Source organism: Lactuca sativa, chromosome 4 (assembly GCF_002870075.4).
Source record: "Lactuca sativa cultivar Salinas chromosome 4, Lsat_Salinas_v11, whole genome shotgun sequence".
NCBI lineage: Eukaryota > Viridiplantae > Streptophyta > Magnoliopsida > Asterales > Asteraceae > Lactuca > Lactuca sativa.
In genome coordinates, this window is record NC_056626.2 from 235,820,232 (window position 1) to 235,836,954 (window position 16,723).

The following is a 16,723-nucleotide window of genomic DNA, read 5'->3' on the forward strand; positions in this document are numbered from 1 at the left end:
CTTCTCTCCTGCCTTATCTTTTTCTAGACCCTTTTCTCTTATCTGGGCCTCTACGTTCTTAGCTGCCCTAATAGCTGCTTTTAAGGTAGTTGCCATTTTGACCATTGGACCAAAGTCAGTGGGCAGTCCGTTAGCAAACCTATCAATCTTGGAGAGTTCAGTAGGCACCAAGTAGGGAAATAGCTTCATCCTCTCGGTAAATGCGGTGGCATACTCATCAACACTAATCTTCCGTTTCTTCAGGTTCTGAAACTCGTTGTTTAGGTCTATCAGATCTACCTCCGAGCAGTACTGCATTTTCAACTGTTCCAAAAACTCTTCCCACGACATCCTTAAGGCTTCTCCTCGTGGCATCGTATCTGCCAATAGCTTCCACCAGCTCAAGACTCCAGTTTTCAGCTGTCTTACTGCAAAGACAGTCTTCTGTTTCTCATTACAGCTGCAGCTCTCAAACACCATCTCCATCTCAGAGATCCAATCCATAATCTCAACCGACTTTGGGCTTCCTGAGAGGCTTGGTGGTTTCGCACCCAAGAAGTTCTTGTACATCCGCCCATCCTTGTTGTTTCTCCCTTCTGGGCCATCCCTTTGCTCACCTTGAGTCCTAACTTGACTCACTTGGCGGCTGTAGTTCCCTTCCTCAGATTGCTCGGGAATCAGTTCGGGTTGCTCAATGGGCATAGTAGGTTCGTCCCTATTCAACATCCGTCTCATTTCTTCCCTTTGTTCAGCCAACATAGCCCGAATCATGGCTAGAACTCCAGCCATGGTGACTGGCTCAGGCGCAACTTCTTTTACAACAGGTATTTGCTGAACCACTAGGGGTTGGTTCCTGTTCCCATTTGCGTTTACGTTTCCGCTACGGGTCCTTACCATCTCGATCTATACACCGAATAAGTTGAATTTAGACCTTTACTTGACGTTTAAATCATCCTTATTGCTCCGAAACATTTACATGCTAGTTCTAATACCGTAGTCGTACGTTTAGAATCCTAAACACATAAGGTTTCCAGATCCGGTCGGCAACAGACCATAGATCCGAACAATTAACAACATATCATGCACAAAGCATTTAGCACATAAAAGCATTTTAGGCACAATTCCTAAAATAAGCTAGTGCTCACACCTCACAATCATCGCTTAGCATTCTAAGTTTAAGTCTAGAAATAAATCCATATTCCTAGTTCGCTTAAACTAATGCTCTGATACCAACTGTGACATCCCCAAAATCACGGCCAGAAAAGACCGATTTTGTTTATGCTTTATAAAAATCAGAGTACTTCATTTTATAAAAAGGTTGCGAATTTGTTCCCAGAAAAACATGGTAAATACGTTATTAAAACATTTTCGAAGAAACGTATTTATTTCATTTTAAAATGTTTGGGATGTCATCGTTAATACCGAAACATAAGCATAAACAGACTTACAATGATTTACACTAGTGATCTACATCTCTTTTAAATCTCTCAGTGTCATGTCACTTCACTTCGTCACCTGTGATATACATAAACTGAGTGGGTCAGGTTGGGAAACCTGGTGAGTACATAGGGTTTTCAACCCACAATAATATAATTATTATGTTCAATCAAACAATCAACCCAATTACCCATCCCCATTATCTTCTTTACTCTTTAAGGATTTAACCTAAGAGTCATCTATCCTGCATTCGTTTATTCCGAAGTCCCTTACTTCCAGGGTCATGGGACTGGCACTAAATCCATAGCTGCCAATGTTCGTTCATAAAGCACTAATTCCATAGCTGCTATAGTCTATTCATCTGGTACTAAATCCATAGCTACCAGTATTTATCTAATAGGTACTAAGTCCATAGCTACCAATGTTCAACAGGTACTAAGTCCATAGCTACCAATTCCTACACGTACTAAATCCATAGCTACCAACGTCTAAAAGGTACTAAGTCCATAGCTACCGGTGTTTGTCCCATAGGCACTAAGTCTGTAGCTGCCAATGTATACTCACGTCATCTTCTATCTCTCGTCATTCATCTACCCATCTCATACCCAACATATTCGTATATATAAAATACGTATACAGTTTAAGTCCTTTAAAACATGTATAAAACGTTCAACCAGCATAGACAGCAAGTATTCAGATAATGTGCACACATAGCACGTAGTTTATATAAAATACTTCATATCTATGTGTAAGATGAAAGTAACTATGCACTCACTTGAGAAGGTGGTGATTCCAAAATCCGGCAGCGCTTGCTTCTAACGATTCTATTTTCCTTCGACGAAACCTAGCATTATTATCGCTAAATTTTAGTCTAATATTTACCGTGACCAACTATTAGTCTTAGTATTATTATTATTATTATATAAACGTTAAACAATATTTTCCAACCACTATGTACAGACAGGGGCCAGACATAAAACACCGGAGGGCAGGACCATTTTGGCATATAGCACTTCTGAAATCCAACAACCCTATCCGGCCCTTTAAACCAGATTCCCCGTACCGCGAGTAGTTAAAAGATATTATAACGACACTTATATAAGTCATAATAATAGCTCAAATATTTATTATAAATTTATAATAACAATACTAATTTTAAATATAAACTATATTTAAAATAGGGTAAGCATAACTTACTTTCAAGGGGATTTTAGCTAGGAGTCGGGCTCTACAGGGGCAGAACTTCGTCGTTGAATCTTTCTAAGAAAGATTCGTGCAGCGCTTCAGCGCTCACCTTACTATACTAAAACTACAGAAAGAGAAGTCGAATCACGAGGGACCGAAATGCTCGGGGGATAAGGAGAGAAAGACTCTTGAATCAAGAGAATGGTGCAAGAAATATGAGAGCCCAAGGCTCTTATTTATACTAATTGAATTTTCAAAAACTACCCTCCATAATTACTTAATGACCTTTTAGTTATATAAACAACTAAACACCCCTCTATAATACTATTTTAAATGGATTTAATGATATTTGTACTAAACTAATGTCGAAAGAACTCAACATTAGTCTTATAATGACCGCATCGTCGATACCTTTCTAATGATATATACATATGTATATATATGTGTACGTATACATGATTTATACTTTATTTTAATACGTAAATATGCTATTATAATTTGTAACTCGTTCATATGAACTCCGTTTTTGACGTTCTTTATATCCACGCGTAGGTGGAGACGTACTCTACAACTTTTGTTTAGACTCCGTCGGCTAATTTTGACTTTATTTTTAAAGTTATATTTTTAACAGGCCGGGACAGGATTGGTCCGTTATAATCTCATAACTTCTTCATCCGATGTCCATTTTCGTCTGTCTTTTTATTGTTACGCTACTAATAATGAGATCTTCAATTCTCGTTTAGGTTGTGTCGGCTAAAAATCGCTCGATCTAATATTCGAGTTTCGGACTGTACACTGGTAATCCGAAACTTCGAAAAATCGTAACTTCTTCATACGAAGTCAGATTTGGGCGTTCTTTTTATCGAAGTTCTTAGTTTAACATATTCTACGACTTTCGTTTAGAGCGCTAAATCTAAATCTCGCTCTATCATAAATTTACTATTTACGCTTCCCGACGTCGTGCCGGTTCCGACGCGAAACTTCGACGGGTCATAACTTCTTCGTTATAACTCGGATTTCAGCGTTCTTTATATGTACGGAAACCTTGTGACATATTCTACAACTTGGTTAAGATTATTTATTCTAAATAATATTTTTGTCGAAAAGTCGTTTTCGACCCCTATTGCCTCTAAATTGACTAGCCCGGATCTGTGGGCGTTACAATTATCTCCCCTTTAGGATGATTACGTCCCGGAATCATCAACGAAACAGGGCTCGTATAATGACTCCATACGTCATCTCTTCATCCTAGTTAATAATTATAACTTCTATATTCCTTCAAGTCTATCTCTTAGAGTCATTGACTGTAAGCAGTACTCGATCGTGCACCTGCTCTCTACCTCTGGCTAGGTGACCCCCATAAGAACTCTGCAGTTAAGCTTTCTCGGGCGGGAGTAGTACCAGGATGGGTGACCCCCTGGGAAGTCCTCGTGCCGAGTGGCCCAAAGCGGACAATATTATGATACGTGCCAGAGGGGGATGTTACAAATGGTATCAGAGCTAGGGCACGGGTCGATGTGTTCGACGGGGACGTCGAACCCTATAATGGGGGGTGAAAGTGGGTTAGATCTGATCCCACATCGGCTTGGAAGGAGAACGAAACATTTCCTTATAAAGGGGTGTGGATACCTTCCTTGTCACAACGCGTTTTAAAGCCGTGAGGGCAGCAGATCCCATAAGAACTCTGCAGTTAAGCGTGCTCGGGCGGGAGTAGTACCAGGATGGGTGACCCCCTGGGAAGTCCTCGTGCCGAGTGGTCCAAAGCGGACAATATTATGATACGTGCCAGAGGGGGATGTTACATACTAGCCACAACTTGGTCGCAGATCATTAACCATATATGCTAGGCGTAAGTGGTGTATGCATGGTGTACTCATGTATGAAACAAACCCTATTCTTTAAGGTTTTCACCCTATTTAAGGACCTTAAGTCCCCGAAGTCCCTTATTTTTTAGGGTTTTTAACCTCCATTTCCCTTGAAGCGTAAATCTCAAACCCTAAGCCATCTTAGTGCATTTGTGAGCTTCTTGAGTGATTTTTGGTGTTCTTTAGAACCTTTGAAGAAGAAGGGAGCTTGAGAAGAAGCAAGGACGTGTGAGGAGCTTGTAGATCTAGAAGTTTGGCACTATTTTTGACCCATTGAAGGTATAAAGCTAAAACCTTGACCGTTGCATGCTTAGATCTAGTTTTAGGGTGGAAAATGTCATCTTTTGGTCCCATAGTTTGGATTATTGGAGTTAAGGAACTTCATACCATATGAGATCTCCTTTTAAGCTTTTGGAGGTATTTTGAGTCATAAAAATTGGATCTTGATGGTTAAGCCTCAACCATGCAAGTGTTAGGGACCAACCAAGTATGCTTATGGACTTGATTCACGTTTTGAGTCCCATCCTTGCATGTAAAAGCATAAAGTTTGCAACTTCATGGCTTAGGACTTTTCTAGGGGTCTGTATCTATGTTTCGGATGTAAGGTCTTAAGGTATTAGTACATTGGCCTAAGTTTGTCTTGGCAGACTAGTAGGCCATGCATACTCAAGTGTACGCTGCATGTACTGGGTTCGCGCCTCGACCTTGGTCAACACTAGCGTACGTTGGGCGTCAAAGCCAAGTACGCGATCTGTGGGCTTGGAAGATTTTGGGCTCATTTGGTGTTCGACTTTAAACTTGAGATAGTTAGGCCTCGGGCCTATTCTGAGTGTAACAAGTCCTTTTTAGGTCTAAGGCCATGTTTGGGGTCATTGGACCATAGTGGGCCTTAAAGGCCCTATATTGGGATTGGATGCCTTTTTCGGTTTTGTGGTTTTGGGCCTTGGAGAAAATGAGGGCCAATAAGGAAAAGGTAACAAAGCCTTTTTGCCTTAAGTGAAGGACTAGGAAATTGGACCTTCGGGTTAGATTGTGACATAACTGCTAATTAAGGGTTTGTGCTTGTTCGATAGGGAGAGGACTTCGCGAGTTATCTGCTGAGTGCAATTTGATACCACAGTCTGAGGTGAGTCTTCCTTCGTAGTAGCTATGGGTCGAAGGCACCAAGGTCGGCCCACTCATTATGTTATAGCATGATGATTATATTTCTAATAATTGTGAATCATTTCTATATTTGTTTGACAACTTGGTGATTACTGTTATGATATTATGTGGTAGTAGTAGGGGTGAAATAGACTCGATATCTGCTTGTAATAAACTGAAGGGGTAGGCCAGTACCCAGATATGTTTGATAGTATCCGGTTGAGATAAACCAAAGGGGTAGACCAGTACCTAAATATGCTTGGAGGTATCCGGTTTAAATAAATTGAAGGGGCAGGCCAACACCCAGATGTGATTGACACTATGTTTGTTTAGTATGTGGCACGTTGGGGGAACTAACTAAGCTTTGTCGTTACAGTTTTTAGTTTATGTTAGGGGAAGGGCCCGACTTGATCGCACCGCATCACTACATGTTTTTCCGCACTTAGTGATTTTGAGATTTGGGCTATGAGATTATGATACACATAGACTCTTTTGAATACTTTGTTACTAGTTTCTTATGAATGAAATGAATTTAAAAACAAAATTTTTATCTGTATTTTTGGGATGTTACATTAATCCATAGTTTTATGTTTTAAATTCTTAGGAATGTATTTGACACTTAGAATGTAGTAAACTATTTTTATTGTAATGTTCTAGACAGTTAGTTATGTTTATTTTTGCAAAACGATGTTTATTGTAATTTTTAAAATGCTTAGTGATATATTTGACGCTTTGTGGTTTAATGCAATTGGTTTTTCAACATTTTGGTCAAATCGATTACGTAGCTAAACAGTTTACCGATAATACGTAACCTGTAGTGAAGGCAAGTAAAGTGAAGGTGGGTCCTAGAACCCACCTAATAAAAGTAAATGTGGTATATGCTATATATATATATATATATATAAATAGGGACCTACCTTAAAATTATTCAAAGATCTACTAAAAGTTTTGGCAAAAATAATGTTTAATAGTATTTGATCTTAAAATAGTCTAATACCTCAATCCATATAAAATTTAATCAATAGGTAATAGCCTAATACATAACAAATGAAAAACAAATTATTTTTTGTGAAACATTGCCTACAACACATTTGAATTCCAGAAAGGCATATGTACATGATCAACTATGATTTTTGATTTAGATAAAATAACCGAAATGACTATATTTGTGAGAACTTTAATATAAGTATTGAAGTTATGTATGAATGTTTTATGGCAACCCGACTGGTCACTAAGATTTTGTACTCTTTCATTTTTTCGGTTTCATTTAAATAGGGAACCACATGATTTTTTGTTTTGAATACGCCACTGTACGTAACTGAACATGTAAAACGAGTTTTTTGGGAATCCATCGGAATATTTGGTCATATCTATCAAGTACGTTCCGGCTTTAAACCTTCATTATTTTTTTAAAGGAAAAATCACAAATAATTATCCACGAGGCATTTGGTGACAGAAAAAAATTCGTTCGGAAAACCGTTTAGTGACAGATACATTAAACGTTAAAGAGTTCAATGTATTGTAGTTTCTTTCACAAATCACAATCGATAACATGTCTAGCAAAAACACTAACAATTAGAAATTAAAAAGAAAAACAATAGAACTAACAATCAACAATGTAAAATTCAAACAATCAAAAACCATGGTTTCTTGTGGGTGGGTTAGCATATAACAATAACAATAAGAAATACAAAAACAAATAAAAAATATCGAGATTCAAAAGGCAGCAAAGTAAAAATACCAATTAACAATTTCAATTGCAAATAATTACCGTAGCATCAGCAAAATTAATCACCAAATAAAAACTCAGTTTACCTTAGCAAAAATGGAGAGCTAGGGCAGTGAGAGAAGAGCTCGCGGCTAGGTTACACGACAAATAAGACTGGTAAAAAAGATCTGAAGTGGGTCCGTAAGTCATATAATTGAGGGACACGTTCTGATTTTTTAACAATTTTTTTGTTGAAATATTTAATCGTATCACCTACTTTCAAATGTGGTGCACACGCACCCACATCTCCTATTGCCACGTCAAGTTACGAAGCAAATAAAAGATAAATAAACAAATACAGCTACTACACATATAGAAAACAACACAACATAAACCATTATTACCAACAATAACTCCAATAGGAAACTAAAATAGTAACATATCATGTACCAACAGGGTACATATCATGTGACAAACGAGGGGAAAGGAGGACGTCAAGTTGGGTTGCTTTGCTGCAAGTCGCTCCGAAGATCTCTTCCATATCAACGGGTTCATTTCCTGCGGTTTTCATCTCAAATTGTTGTATTAAAGTAGCTAACGCTAAACGTGAAGCGTGCTGAGCAAATAAAATACCAGGGCAGACTCTTCTTCCAGTACCAAAAGGAAGCAATTCAAAATGGTTTCCCTTGAGATCAATATCTTTATGAGTTGTCAGGAATCTTTCAGGCTTAAATTCTTCCGGATTTGGCCAAATCTTAGGATCACGAAGAATTTTCCAAAGGTTTAACAGCAAACGTGTTCCACTGGGGATTTTGTAGATTGCATCAATGTAGACTAGGTTCTTTAGGTCTGATTCTTCTACTGGCCTATTCCTTCCAACATGCTCATCAATTTCATCTTGGGCAACTTTTATAGTTCTTTGGTTGTTAAGCAACAAGCACAAAGACCATGTTTAAGTCACAGCTGTTATGTCCAATCCAGCAATTAGCATGGTCTGCATGTTTTGATAACATTAAAACAAATCCAACTTGTCAAATGTTGTATCTTGAAAATAATGAAATGAATCTGAAAAAACTGTAAACGGTAGTGAAGTTAATATCATCTAGTCAAAATATATCCATATGAACTTTGAATGTGCATAAATTAAATGAACAAATGATGAAATGAAGTAAAAGTAACAGATCATTAAGGTGAAGCTTACCAAACATGTAGCTTTGATTATAGTATCACTGTCATGACCAGGGAATTCCTCTTCGGAAGCACCTTCAACAATGGAAATGAGCACATCCATAAGGACTTGGTTGCCTTCATCTTGTTGTTTAGACTTTCTCTTTCTTTTATGCTCTTCTAACCATCCATCAAAGATCTCGTCCATCTCTTTTCCAGGGATCCTCATCTCTCTCTCGTATCCTCCTATGTCGAAACGTTTCAGAGATGGAATAAAATCAGACACCACAAATGCGCCTAATAACTGAAAGAATTTCCTTGCAACTTTCTGAAATCGAATCCCTTCTTCATCATTGAGCGAAAGCCTTTTTCCAGCAACAACCCATAAAAGACCATTCAATATCAAGGTCCCAAACCATTGTTGCATATCCAGCTTCACCACGTCTGATCCTGTAGTCTCTTTATTCTTTAACCAAGCCGCATATATCTCTGCCATGGATGCTCTAAGCTCTAAAACTCGAATAGGTGCAAGCATCTCAACTCGTTTTGGAGAGAGAACATGGAGCATGATGATCTTGCGCACTTGTCGCCAATAGTCCCCATAAGGAGCAAGAGCAAAGATGGCATAGTTATAGCCCATGAGTTCCATTTCCATCAACTTGGGTCGACTACAAAAGGCCTTGTCCTTTATTGTAAAACACTCTTTTGCTATATCGTTGCTACTCACAACCAAAGCATTGTGAACACCGAGCATGATGGTGAAGATAGGGCCATATCTTTCTGACAATTTAGCTAACACCCTATGAGGTAATCCGGATGAACCTAAAAGGTGTAAGTGTCCGATTACAGGCCATTTGCCCTTTGCTTGAGGTGGGGCTCTATTCTCTTCTTTCTTTCCACCTTTTGGTATCAAGATTTTCTGTAGGAATGTTAGTAAAACAACAAAAAAAAAAGGCTTGCTATACTTGTTGAAAACGAGAGAGAGAACTCCATGTTTTCTACCACAAGATAGAATTTTGAATTTGACGATACAAAGATATCAAAACAAAAACCAGATTCAAGTAAGGACGGCACACCCTATTTATTAAGTCCATGAATACTGCGGGCACATTGGTCAATCCTAATGGCGTCACTACGAACTCGTAGTGTCCATAACGAGTTTGGAAGGCTGTCTTGGAAACATCTTCCTCTAACACTCGTAACTGGTGATACCCGGATCTCATGTCAATTTTTGAAAAGTAATTCGCCCCTTGCAGTTGGTCGAACAAGTTGTCTATAAGAGATAGAGGGTAACGATTTTTTGTCGATGCACATACAGAACGATCCGTCTTTCTTCTTCACGAACAAGATCAGTGATCCCCATGGTGAGAAGCTTGGTCTAATAAAGCCCTTGCTGAGCAGTCCGTTTAGTTGACCGGATAGCTCCTGCATCTCAGCTGGTGCTAGACGATAGAGCGATATGGCTATTTGGGTAGCCCCTGGAACTAAGTCAATTCTGAACTCGACTTGACGCTGTGGTGGTAATCCTGGTAGTCTTCTGGAAAGATGTCAGGAAAGTCGTGTACTTCCTGGATGTTCTTTATGTATTTCGTTTCTTGGCTCATATCTACCACATGAGCAAGGAATGCATGACATTCCTTTCGTAAATACTTCTGGGCGTGTATACTGAAGATGATACGAAGGTTCGTCCCGGGTTTGTCTCCATAGATAACCAGAGTTTCGTTAGATGGCAGACTAAGACGAACAGCCTTTTCGTAACACATGATGTTAGCACGATGAAGACTCAACCAATCCATCCTGATAATGACATTGAAACTTTTAATTGAGATAGGTATGAGGTCGATTGGAAATGAATGACTATCCAGAGATAGGGTACATCTTATGTATATGCAACTAGTGCTCTCAGTCTTTCCGTTATTCATTTCTACAGTGAACGGTTCTTTCAGTGCACGTGGTTTTTGTTTAAGTATGTGTGCAAATTTCGGTTCACGAAACTCGTCTCTGCTCCACTATCAAATAGTATGCATGCATAAAGGATATCGAGGAGGAAGTATCAGTGACCACTGTAGGGTCTGCCATTGCTTCCTCATGGCCTATATCCAAAACTCTTCCCACTCCACCCGCGTTCCCTGCCTTCGGGCAGTTTCTCTTGTAGTGACCCACCTTGCCACATTCATAGAAAGCCTGGCCCACTCCAACGCCAGGGACTTGGGTGATTGGCCTAGTCGGGGACTTGCAGAAACGGGCAGTGTGCCCCTTCCTATTGTAGTTAGCGCACTGCATTTCCCGACAGGGCCCGTTGTGGTGGAAGCTTCACTTGTTGCACTTGGGAAAGCTTCCAGTATACTGCTTCATCGACGCAGTGGCAGTAGGTGCTATCGTGGCATGAACAGCCATGGCCTGCTTCTTCTTGGCGGAGTTCTACGCCGTGTTGTTCTTCTTCCTATTATCCCCAAACTTCCGCTTGTTTTCAGCTGCTTTGGATGGTTCTAGGATAACCAGGGTTATTGTTGTCAGCGTGCGGACTCCGTGATCGATGAGTCGTTGTGCCAATCGCTTGACACTGTCGAAGGTAGTGGGGTTTGAAGCTAAGACATTCCCCTGGAATAGTGGCAACAGCCCCCAGATATACCTCTCGACTTTCTTTCCCTTAGTAGGGATCATTCCTGGACATAAGGCCACAAGATCACTTAATTTAGCGGCGTAGGCAACTATGTCGGAGCCCTTCTTTGTTAGGATCAAAAGCTCATGTTCAAGTTTCTAAACCTCACCCCTCAGGCAATATTCCTCAATCATAAGCTCCTTTAGAGCTTCCCAACCCATTGCATTAGCCACTATCAAGGTAAGTGACTTGACATGGCTATTCCACCATGTCAGGGCTCTGTCCGCGAAGGTACATGCAATAAATTTAATTTTGCTCCCTTCCGGACAGGAGTAGATCTCGAAGATCGAATCCGTTTTCTTAAACCATTGCGAAAGGGAAATGATTCCTCTAGTCCCGTTAAAGGTCCTAGGCTTGTAGTTGGTGAAGTCCTTATACAAGCACTATCTAGAGCTCACAGGAGCATCACTTTGAGTGGATGTATAGTTGTTTCACTCCTGCTAGTACCACTAGTAGTGATTTGAGCTAAGGCTGTTGAAACAGCCGCATCCACTGCAGCTTGGATAGCTACTGGATTGTATTGCGGCGGAGGTGGTGGTTGAGTTGAAGTTATCGGAGGATTGCGTCTTGTTACTCTTCGTGGAGGCATCACTCAACTAAAAGTTTACAAAGATGAAGACGATAGTAAAAATTTGATAGCAAGAATAATGAGAGTGGAGCATGGACTAACTCGCCATAATTCAACAAATAGATGAGAGTATGATTGAAATAGAGATATAACGATAGAAGGAAGAAAGCATTTGGATAAAGATTTTCCAAAAAGATTAGGTGTCAGTCAATAATATTGGCCTTAAAGATGTAACGAGTTCTGGTTGGTACTTGATTCAGCCCTAGCTTCAGCCACCTGCTATTCTGTTTCCCAAACACGTCTCTGTAGTGCCACCTAGTTCTGACGAAGATCCCTTGATTCAGATCGAAGGCATTCAACTCCACTTATAGGGTGTCAGTGCAAGACCTTTCAAAGTCCTGGTCATTGGTTAAATGAAGAAGACGGACTATGTTGACTCCAGAGTTAGCACGGATCTCCATGACTTGGTCGAAGTTTGCTATTCCATACTTAGCATTGTGAGAGATATGTCGCACCAAGATAGGAAGGACACTGTCTGCTGACCCTCTCTCATTTAAGCTATAGTAACTCCGGTCTCTATTGTAGGGTTGTGGTTGTCCCTGCTCGTGGCTCCACCCAAGTTCACCGCCCACTGAGGTGTCGGGCCTTCAAAATCCGAATGAGGGTTAGGATTTTCATCAACTTGGGGTGGATTGTAGACCACTGGTTCTGAGTCCAATTCTTCCTGGACTTCCTCCTCGTTCTCATCATCAGAACTCTCTTCGGGGTCTTCTTCTTCGGGGACCACCAGGTTTTCGTTCTCGGGTTCAGCTTCGAGCCATCCTCCGACTCCTTGATCGGGAAAGTACGGGTCTCCAAGGAGATGGAATCAAGCCATGTTATCTAAGCGAGAAGAGGGGTAAAAGAAATAGTTAATAAATGTACTACTTAAGATAATTATAGGATGATCCTTACTAGTCACTTCAATACTTGCGTAGTGAATACCAGTTATATGTAATCAAAATATAACCTTATCGTATCCACTCAGCAACTATTGACATACTAATAAAGACCTTTTTATTCTCAAATAAGTAATTATAGTAACCAAAAAAATACTCCTATAGTATTTTACGTTTATGTTTTGTTCTAATGTTTTCATTTTTGTAGTGTTGGTAAGTTTGTAGACTTGCTGGAACACCACAACCATTCCTACGCACATGCTAATCACTTCTCGGAAAGATAGAGTTGATATGGCTAAATCACTCCCAAATCTGATTATATGTCCCTAAGCCATCTTGTGTTGTCCAACAACCGCAATAGCTTTGTTCTGTTCTAGTATGACACTTATCCTAGTATGAATGCTTGTATGTATACTTTAATTAAATATTTTATTATTTAAAAGTATAAACTCTTGGTCAGAGTGGGTTTAATCCCGATGTGTTTATAGTTCTATATCTTTTATGGGTTGATATACTCAGTTCAGTATAAACAAAGCTCAGATACCAATCTGTCACACCCCCAAACCAGAACGGTGGAAACGTTCGGGGGCCAAGGACGTCATGTTCAGTATGTGTGGTAAACTGACACACTAACCTGGACTTAACAAGGTAGGAAAATGGTGGCTTAATGTTTATCATAGATCGGTGGAGCGTGTGTGGTTAACCGACACATCGGTTAAGTGATAATCATTAAGAGTACCAAGTAATTTGCATGGTTAATTCACTTCTTGTTTTATGATCCTCGATATCCCAGTCACAAAACCTGAAGGGCACAATCGATATTGAAACATGCCATTGAAAATTTCAATGAATCTCAAAAGAATCTAGGAGTTTCAAAACCAATTAAAACCTAAAAATTTATTTCATTTTTCATGGTGGAAATTGGTGAATCTTCATTCACCTACCTTACAATATTTTATAGCTTTGATTACGGCATCCCTCTTCTGAGTTATAAAATATTGTGTTGGGTCCTAGCCTTAATATTACATTTGGGTGTCTTATTAAGGACTATCTTTATATCTAATCTAAACTTGTCCTTCTTTCTTTTTAGATATCTTCCAACTATGTTGCTTCTGGCTCACACCTTACCGGCTCCTTCTTTCTCATGAACCTTCGTGGGAGAGTGATCATTGATGGATCCAAGTTGACGGACTGGATCAGGAACATCAGGATGGTCACTCAATATGAGGACAAGGAATATGTCCTCGACAAGAAGCTTAAGGATCATGATAAGTCTACCACTACTCCCGAGAAGATCGCTGACTATAGGGCATATGAGAGAGATGCCAGCAAAGTGGCATGTTGTGACAACCCGTAATTTATTCCGTCACTATAAACTGTTCCCGTTAAATAAAACCGTTCGTATTCAAATTTTCCCGTTAACCTTAGAGTTAAATGAATTTAATTGTGACTTTTAATACGGTTCCATAAGTGTCATGATGCATTATAAACATTAAAATATTTTCCATATTTATTTGGAAAATTATTAGTTTCATCTAAGTCGTGATTACGGCAATTTATCGGGTACAACCAAAAGCACCGTCTTACGGTAGTATCGGGTAGAATTCCACCGGGCCATAAACTCAACCCCTATATAAGGGATTGAGTGACATCATTTTGAAGCTTTCTCTCTCTCTCTCTCTCTAAACACTTTCTCTCACTACTCTCTCTCTCTCTCTAGAATTCGAAATTGATCCAAAAACCCCATTTCAAGCCTCAATTTGGTAAGTACTCCATCCTAGCTTGTTGTTTAACTTGATTGGCATGCAAATTCATGTTTGAAACTCCCAAAAACACCCATGAACATGTGTTTATCGTTTGGGGACCCTCCCAAAACCGTGAACACCCCTTGAGAGGGTTTTGAAGCCCCAAAACCCCTCCAAACCCCTACTAGTGCTTAGATATGGCTTAGAAACTTGCATGCATGAGCTTAGGACCCCAAAATCGTGCCATTTGAGTATTGGACATGAGTTTATGGTCCAAGAACATGCTTGGGCCGTAAACCCACATGCATGGACCATAAACTCCTTTTAAAGTATCAAAATACCCCTAAACACCTCCAAATGCTTCAATGAGAGTGTAGAACCTTATAATCTTTCATGTGATGCACCAAAACATATGTAAATGGGTCAAACATGAGTTTACGGACCAAGAACATTCTTGGACCGTAAACACATCTTCTTAGACCAGAAACACCCCCAAAGGGTGTTAAAGTGCCCTTAACACCTTGAATGACTTGTATGTTGGACTAGAATCACATGTGATTAACCTATAACCACTAAAATGCATGATTCATGAACAAACATGAGTTTAAGGTAGTAAAATCATGTGTTTAAGGTAGTAAACTCCCCAAGAACATCTTTATAAACTGTAAACTCCTTTTCCAAGGCCATTTCAAGTCCCGATCACTTCCTAAGCCATGGAATCAACCCTAGACCCTTCCCTTGTGCATTATAAGACCATTTAGCATCCAAGAACATACCACCCATGAGTTTACGGCCGTAAACTCATGGGAATATGGTCATAGGACCGTAAACTCCCCTAAGGACTTACTTTTGAAGAGTAAACTCTTTATCTAGGCCCTACACACTTTTAGATGCTACCCGGACCACTCCTAACACTTAATTAAAGTGTTTTCGCGTCTTGGAGTGTATAAACTTATCTAATTAGTGATTTAAAGTCTAATTAGATACATTTGTGTATCATTTCATATTACATAGGAACCTCTCACGTTTTTAAGCCCCGAACCGACATTTAGCATCTAAACCGACACAATCCTCGTTCGGTGAGTTCATACCCCTACCCTTTTTCAATGTTTTTCAATGTTTTCAGGGGGGAATACAAGCAAATGTACAAGAATATCTTGTGCTTAAACTTATTATTTCAATTTAATTGTTTCATATTCCACTTGATTTTAACAATTGAAACCGTATTAACCAACTGTTTGACTTGTAGAATCAGTTTAGAAACCAATTTCATATATTATTATATAATGTTATAATATATATATATATATATATATATATATATATATATATATATTTCACAAATGAATTGTTCCATAACATTATTGTTAAAAGCATTAGATTAGTACAATTGTTTTGTCCTCAGTAACACTCCACAGAGATACGAAAGTGGAGGATTGTCTTTGTAAATAGAATTTAAACAAGATTTTCCGCATTATTACATGTAGATTTGTTATTCCTATAAATTGGAGACACGTCCTCAGAGAACACTCCACAGAGATACGCGAGTGGAGGACCGCCTCTGTAACCAGAATCTCTTTGTGAGGGAGCGTGACTTAAGTGTATAGATCTATATGGGGCTGACTACCCCGCACCGGCTGCTAGCTATAGCCGAACCGAAAGGTTCAAGGGTGACAAAAGTCATAAATGATACTGGCCTTCCTTTGCCATATCTAGTTTATCGTATGGTTATAGAACTCGCAATTTGGATAACAAAGATTTACTTGTTAGTAATAATGAATATAGTAAGTTATTAACCTTAGAAATTAGTTTACTATGTTGATAGTTTTATATACGTGTTAAAACTAACATACATTTCAAGAATAACCAGACTTTTAGGAAACTTCACACAAACATTTTAAGTATGGTAGATACTTGTACATTACATTCAGACTCGGTAACTAATCATAAACTTTTTAGGAAAATATAGGATTTTCCTGGGATAACAACTGTTCATAACCAGAATTGTGTAACAAAACAGATAACTAAACATTACTTTTAAGAAAATATGGGATTTTCTTGGATAACAACTTTTTCAGAAAACTAAAGGAATCTTGTTCATTTTCGGAAAACAAACCGCTTATGAACTCACCAGGTTTATGCTGATTTTTAAACTGCTTGTATTCTCAGGTTCTCCTTAGACAGGTATTCAGTGTTCTTTTGTAGAAGACGGAGCGTATGGAAGTCACGTCTTTCTTTTGTTTAAACTTATGTACCTACAAAACTTGTATTACTTTATTTTCAAATAAATGTAATGAATATGTGCAATGTAATGTTTTGTGTTTAC

The 16,723-nt window shown here is 39.0% G+C and overlaps 1 protein-coding gene across 1 annotated transcript; it reads right to left on the bottom strand.

Moving 5' to 3' along the window:
• Positions 1–8,157: 8,157 nt before the first annotated feature.
• On the bottom strand, positions 8,158–11,735 carry LOC111897675 (demethylepipodophyllotoxin synthase-like). Its single transcript, XM_052771095.1, has 3 exons — positions 11,628–11,735; positions 8,519–9,403; positions 8,158–8,311 (listed from the first exon to the last, which is right to left on the bottom strand). The coding sequence occupies exons 1-3, from the start codon at positions 11,733–11,735 to the stop codon at positions 8,270–8,272; spliced, it is 1,035 nt and encodes a 344-aa protein (XP_052627055.1). The 3' UTR covers positions 8,158–8,269.
• Between the last annotated feature and the right edge of the window lie 4,988 nt (positions 11,736–16,723).

What these genes read in the sequence shown, in the direction of transcription:
- LOC111897675 (XM_052771095.1), bottom strand. Translation starts at nt 11,735, where the DNA reads ATGCCTCCACGAAGAGTAACAAGACGCAATCCTCCGATAACTTCAACT. An exon ending in AAGCTGCAGTGGATGCGGCT is followed by an intron (nt 9,404 to 11,627) that starts GTTTCAACAGCC and finishes ACATTCCTACAG; the next exon opens with AAAATCTTGATACCAAAAGG. An exon ending in TAATCAAAGCTACATGTTTG is followed by an intron (nt 8,312 to 8,518) that starts GTAAGCTTCACC and finishes CAAAACATGCAG; the next exon opens with ACCATGCTAATTGCTGGATT.